At 49.3% G+C, this 6,967-nt stretch overlaps 1 protein-coding gene across 2 annotated transcripts in view; it reads left to right on the top strand.

Annotated features, from left to right (window-relative positions):
• Nucleotides 1–6,014: 6,014 nt before the first annotated feature.
• The window catches only part of ELAVL4 (ELAV like RNA binding protein 4), a 137,820-nt gene continuing 136,867 nt past the window's right edge, over nt 6,015–6,967 (top strand). For both annotated transcript variants that reach the window (XM_074221483.1, XM_074221482.1), the window contains exon 1: nt 6,015–6,058. In XM_074221483.1, the coding sequence (XP_074077584.1) occupies nt 6,041–6,058 (18 nt within the window). In that variant the 5' untranslated portion in view covers nt 6,015–6,040. The remainder of the gene's footprint in view (nt 6,059–6,967) is intronic.

Genomic DNA, 6,967 nt, shown 5'->3' with positions numbered 1-6,967 from the left:
ACACCAGATGTCATCAATGCCACCGTGTCAGAACTGGGTAAGATCTTAGAACAGGAGATGTCAGAAGTTGGGGGGACCTTAGAACAGGGGATGTCAGGTCTGGGAGGGACCTCAGAACAAGAAATTAATAGCAGAACTGGAAAGGGGCTTAGAACGGGGATAACAGAGCTGGGAGAGAGTTTTAACAGCCCCACAAGCCCAAAGTCTACTTTATGTGCTGGAAAAGATGAAGGTTCAATCTCACGACTAGTAAGGAGCACAGTTGGAGAGTTATTATCATTATCAACTCCTATTCTTGCTGAATTTTAGACCTTAAGCTAATTAATTAAGAACAGGAGAGCCGGAGATTTCAGTAATGAGGCTTTAGCAGTCCACTGGTGGCTCCATCTCCCAGCTCCTGGTGCTCGGGGGACTGCAGAGGTGCTCTTGATGGGTTGGTCCCAACAGGCAGGAACAGAGCAGGTGGGAGGTACCCCCAACAAATCAGCTGCTCAGGTGGAGCCAGCCCTACAAACAAAGACTTGCAGGTGCCATTATAATTAGCAGGCACAAAGAGCAAGTGAGTCCTTTATTGAAGCCCGGCCTTTATGTGAAATCAATCCCTGCCCCACAAACCTGGGAAGTGTCTTCTTGTGGAAAAGGGTAAGTGACCATCTTCTACCCAACTCTCTTTTGTTCTGTGGCATTATGGACAGAGGGTCTCAGACTTCCCTGCTCCCTCCTCTATCCCACCCATTGACAATAATGAAAACTTAGGTACTTCCTGTGATATTGTACCCAGAATCCAGATGTCAGATCAGGGACTGCTGGGGAAGGTGGGGGGCACCTGTTTTCACAAGTGTGAGGTCCTTCAGCCATGTCCAGAAGTCTGCAAATTCTGCATTTGGTGGGAGAGTCCCCACAACGTGGTTATTCAGCTTTTAGTGCTGTGCCTGTGATCCCAGATGATCTGGGGCCAAAGACAGGCATCTTCTCTTACAAGGATGCTGGGTCTATTTGGGGAAATTGGAAGGAGCCCTGGAGGGTAACTTCATCTCTCATGGTCTACCTGTAAAACAAGGAGGGTGGACTAGGTAGCCTAAAAGGACCCACCCCACTTTATCTCTAGGATCTTCTATGACTTTTCCCAAGTCATACCTTGGCACACCACATTCCCAATCCTTAGACTATGGTTAGAAATAGGCAATTTGAAGAGGCAGTTGCAGGCTTGAAACCAAGAGAAATTTTACCCAACATGCATATTGTCTAAAAGCAGAAAGGACTCACTGGGAGGCTTCAAGCTAACACTGGATGACCATTCATGGGGATCATGACAGGAGGGATTCATTTGTCAGGGTATCAGTGGGACCAGACGGTTCCCTTTCAAATCTGCTATGGTTGCACAGGTCCAACAAGACTTAGGAAACAGAAATACATTCAACTTGGTGTGGACTTTGTGACAATTGTTAGGAAACCATATATATAAACTTCAAGAAGACTCACAGAGGGTCAATGAAAGGCACTGTCAATGGACCCCCCAAATGTGACAGCTGTCTTTCTTCTGAGGGAGTGCAGGCAGGGCTGGGGAAGTACTAGCAGGGTTTGCAGAGAAGAGACTCGTGAGAGAAGAGTAACTAGTAAAAGAATTCATAAGCTGGGAAACAGATACTAAGGCACCTATTCTACACATGTTGTACTACAGACTTGGTCAAGGCCAGTCCCTGCCTTTAAAGGAGCTCACAATCCATGGGGGACACAGCATGCAAACAACCAGAATAGACAAGAATAAATTGCTGAGAATCTCAGGGGAAGCACTAGACATTACTTGCAGAAAGTAGGATTTTAGCTGGAACCTGGAGGAAGCTGGGGAATCAGAGGTGCCAATGAGGAGGGAAAGAATTCAGGTTTGGGAAACAGTCAATGAAAACGCTGAGAGTCAGGAGATAGTGTTATTCTGGGGGAAGAAGGAGGCTGGTATCACTGAATCACTGAGAATGAAAAAGGAAGGCATAAGAAAACTTGAATGGTGGTAGGGGGCCAGGTTAGGAAGGTCTTTGATTAATATTTTATTTTTCCAATTACATGATATGAAAGTATTTTAACATTCATTCATTTGCATATTTATAAGTTACACAATTTTCTTCAACCCTTTCTTCCCATGCCCTTAGCAGTGAACAGTCTGTTGAACTTGGTAATGTACATTTGTGTTGAACACGTTTACATATTAGTCATTTTGTGTATGAGGAATTAGACTAAGGGAAAAGAAAGATAACTATGGGATAGGAAGGAAAAACATAAGAAAAATTTTTAAAAAGTAAAAATAGCATTTATTCAGATTCTGTGGGGTTTTTGTTTGTTTGTTTGTTTTTTGTCTGTATGTGGATGGCATTGTCCGTAACAGGTCTCTCAGGGTCTTAGCTGTCTGAACTGCTGGGAGGAGCTGTATCCCACATAGTTGATCATCTCATAATGTTGTTGTTAATGTGTATAATGTTCTGCTCCCTTTTCTTGTCATCAGCTTGTATAATTCTTACAGGAAGGACTTTGAGTTTCCAATGGAATTTATATTTGAAACTGTAGGTAATATGGAGGCACTTGGAGTTTACTGAGTGGAAGCTAACTTGGTCAGACCTAACTCTTGTCACAGCTTCACTTTGATTTTTTGTTATATGAATACTCATAGTAAAAAAAAAAAAAAGAATGTGAAATTTGTAAAAAGATCTTAGAACATGGACTGTCTGAGCTGGAAGAGATCTTTTAACATGGAATGTCAGAACTGGGAGGGACCATAGATCAGGGGGTGTCAAAGTTGGGGGGGCATAGTCCTGGGGATATCAGAACTTTGAGGGACTTTAGAATATAGAATGTTAGACCTTAGAACAGAACACTCTAACATTGGGAGAGGACCTCAGAATAGAGAGTGTTAAGAGTTGGGAGGTAAACCTTGGACTTAGAGCAGAGAATGTCAAAGGTAGAATAGGTCATTAAACATAGATCTTGGAATAATGTTGAATTTTGGGAGACCTTGGAGATGATCTCACTTCATTCTTTTTTTTTCAGAGAGGGAGACTAGGGTTCAGAGAAGGAAGGGGCTTGCTTGCCAGGTCCCACAAGCTACTTACTGGTAAACCCCAATGCTAATCCTCAGGATTCTGAATCTCAATCAGTTTCCCCATAGAAACAACCTTCTCCCTACAATATTATTTGAAAGAAAGATGTTTCTAACTGCCAGAAGTAAACTTTTTCAGTATGAATAACTGGAGTTAAATCATGAAAGCAATTCCTTTTTTTTAAATTCCGTAGTCTTTAAAAATACGAATCTCCTAAAAATCCTGTTTATTTCTTTGGTTAGGACCTTTTTCCTCCAAAAAACTTGAACTTTCTAAACTATGTCTTAATTTAGATAACTCTTAAATTTTCCCAAGTTCTTCCAATGTCTCAATCTTCAGGAATATTTTGGCTATTTCTGATATTTTCTAGGCAAAACAGAGGAAGGTTTGAAATGCAAGTTTCAAAGATCTGGAGTCAAAGGGGCTTGAGATGCTACAAAAGAGAAAGTGGAGGCCCAGAAGAGGGAGAGGGATTTGCTCAGGTTGCCCCAGCTGGTGGTTCAGACTCGGGTCTTCTGAATCCAAATCCAAAGCCCCTTCCCATACTCAGTGCTGCTTCTCAGAAGTCAGCAGGAGGGAAGTTGGGGACCAGCATTAGCCATCAAAGAAGCCATAGTGATTGTGAGCAGTGGGTGCTTGCTTTATATGCAGACCACTTTCTGTTGGTTCAAAAACCCTCAGAAGGGGCAGACTAACAAAAGAGGAAGTGCTCCTCAGTGGATAATGGAAGAGATTTAGGATTAGGAAAACCAGGGGATTCAAATGCTGTATTTGGTACTTTCTAGCTTAGTGACTTAGGCAAGTCTATTCATTCCCCCATGATGTTTTGTTTTATAGACTCCGTAAAATGGGGACAATAATACCCGTGGTGCTCACTTCACAGGGTTGTAAGCCTCCAATGAAATAATAAGACTTGGAAAACTTTGAAAGTGCCTGGCAAATATCTATTATTATTGACAAAAGACATAAGGGTGATTTTGACATCTATTGTCATCTGAAGCTTTTTCCCTTTGCTTGAAAAATCCACCCTTAGATTCAAGTCAATAAGAAAACTCAGGCTCTTTTTCTGTCCTCCCTTTCCTAGTCACTGCAATCCGAATATGTGGGTTCTTTGTGGAGAGGATTCAGGATGGCAGAGATGGAGCCTGGACCCTCGGTTGTAAGAGAGTGGGACTTGGAGTCAGGTAGATGTGGGTTCAGATACTATCTTTAACATTTACTAAATGGAATAAGGACAGGAACTCTTCATCTTCCTTCTCTATTTCCAGGGCTTAATGCACAGTAAGCAATTAGGAAATGCTTGTTGGTTGAGTGATTGGGGATCCTAATATGTGGTGCTTACTTTAAAGAGTTGCCATTTACATCAGATGAGATGGTGTATGGAAGACAATTGGTAACTCTAAAGGGATGGAGAAAGGTCAGCTTTTATTGTTTCTGTTCAAGGAGATAATTTACTTCAATTGGGCAAACATTTATCATCTATGTTAAAAGGAGGAACATATTCTATATATAGATAATAAAAAAGTAAGATATATATACACATGTATATGTATTTGGAGATTGGAGTGTTTCCATTGAATCGTCTGCCAACCCCTGTTCTACGGGCAAAGGTTTTCTAAAATGTCTGTACAAGGAAAAGATGACATTTTGAGGGGCCTACAATTCAAAAGATGACAAGAGTAACTGAATGACCTGGCAGGTTTAAGCAGTACTTTTCATCTGTCAAATGAGAGAAGAGGAAGAGGAGGAAGAAAAAAGGAGGAAGACAAGAAAGGAGAAGAGAAGAAAAGGGAGGAAGAGAAAGGAATGAAGAAAGAAGAGAAAAGGGAGAAGGGAGGAAGTGGAAGGAGAAGAGGCCGAAAAGGAGAAAGGAGAAAAGGCAAAGGAAGAGGACACAGGGTTTTAGATTCAGCGCTAGAAGAGACTTGGGACCACTCAATTCATTCTCATTTTAGAGGAAGGAAATTTAAGTTTTAGGGGCTGGATTTTTGCTGTCTCATTGTTGACCCCATTTGGAGCTTTCTTGGCCAGGATTCTGGAGTGGCTGGCCATGTCCTTCTCCAGCTCATTTTACAGATGAGGAAACTGAGGCAGGCAGGGGGCAGTGACTTGTCCAGGGTCACCCGGCCGAAAGCATCTGAGTCCGGACTGCAGGTCTGGTCCTCTATCCACTTCATCATCCAGATGCCTGAGAAGCTTCGGGTTAGACGAAGGCCAGGCCCAATTTCAATCAGGGGCCCAGCCCCCCAAGCCCCCCAAGAGGGAGAGCATGGGAAAATGTGAGTGATGGTCCTGGGGGGTGGCCAGTGCTGGGGGGGGGGGGGCGACCGGTCAGGAAAGACTTTTGTTTGGTTTTTTTGCAAGGCCACTCTGCGAGGTCATTCAGTGTCTGAGGCCGCACTTGAACTCAGGTCCTCTACGCTAGAAAAGAGCCCTGGAAGGAAGGGGGCCCTGCGCCGGGCCACAGGGGCCGGGGTCCCCGCGGGGCGTAACTGGGCCCGGCGGGCGGCGGGGGCCCCCGGAGCCCCGCGGCCTCCCCGCGCCTCCTCCGGACGCGGGGGCCCCGGGGGCCCGGGGGCGGGGGCGGGGCCCGGCCGCCTCCATCCGGGCTTTTCGGGCGGGGCCGAGGCGCGCGCCGTCGGGGCCGCTCCCTCCGCGGGCCTCCGGGCCCGGCGCGGGGGGAGGGGTGCCACGTGACCCGCCGGGGGGCGGCACGTGCGAGGCGCGGGGGGAGGGGCGCCACGTGCCCCGAGGGGGCGGGGAGCGGCGGCGCCTCCGGAACGTCGCGTCCCGCCGCCGCACGCGCCCGGCTCCCGGGAACGTTCCATGGGCTGGGCCTGGCGCGCCGCCCCGGCCCGACCCCGCCGCGCCGCCCCGGCCCCGACCCGCCCCGGGCCCGGCCCCGACCCCGGCCCCGACCCCGGCCGGCCCCGCCGCCCCGCCCCGACAGCATGGGCCTGAAGAAGCAGGTAATGGCGCGGCCCCCGACGGCGCCTCCGCGGCCCCCCGCGGCCTCGCCCTCCGCCCCGTCGACGGGGTGGGGTGTCGCCGCGGGGGGCGTCGAGGGGCCCCGCCCCCCCGGAGGGCCCGTGGTTTGGGGGTCCTCTCCGGCGCCACAAAGCGGGGGGGGGGGCGATCTGCCTCCCTAACTGCAGGGAAGGGTGGGGCGGCCCCCCGCCCTGGCACCACGCGTGTGGGGGAGGGAGCAAGCTCGAGAACATCCCGGGGGCACGGGGGGCCGTGGGAGGTTGGGGTGACGCGGGGGGGGGCGACAGTCTCCAGAGGTTCCCCTCCCCCGCCTGCTCTCATTCCTCCGCACTGGCACCCCGGGGTGGACTGGCAGCCCCTCGAGGGCAGGTGCCAGTCTGGGCCTGGCTGTGAGGCAGAGTGGAAAGCCCCCTCCCCGTGCAGAGAGGCTGCCCTGCCCCCCTTGATCCTGCAGTGCCAGTGCCGGGAGCCCGGGTGCCAGAGGATGGCAGGGGCGCAGACCTTGAGAGCTGGGTGGCAGGGGCATCAGGCCCCGTTCCCTGCCCGGTCCCGGGCTGGCGAGAGCTGGGTGGCCCCAGCCGTGGCGAGGGACAAAAGAGGGCGCAGCCAAGCTCTGGGCTATTAATAAGCTATTTTTTTCCAAGTACAGACAATCATGCTCTCCAAGGGCTCAAGGCATTTGAAGTGAGTTTATCTGGCCAGCGGCAGCTCTACATTATGTGGGTCTTCAGCCCAGATTTTCTGGCAAAGATAAAAGTTTTAGTGGGGGCCTATGGGGAAAGAGGAAGAAGGAAAATTGACTCATGGATTTATAGCTGAAGCCCCACCCCCTTCCCCCCATCAAAAATCTACCTATCCAAGGTCTTGCAGCTAGGGAGTGAGGAGGCTAG

This window comes from Macrotis lagotis, chromosome 2 (genome assembly GCF_037893015.1).
Source record: "Macrotis lagotis isolate mMagLag1 chromosome 2, bilby.v1.9.chrom.fasta, whole genome shotgun sequence".
Lineage (NCBI taxonomy): Eukaryota > Metazoa > Chordata > Mammalia > Peramelemorphia > Peramelidae > Macrotis > Macrotis lagotis.
Note: the sequence above shows the minus strand (reverse complement) of the source record. Positions and strands in the feature narration are given on the sequence as shown.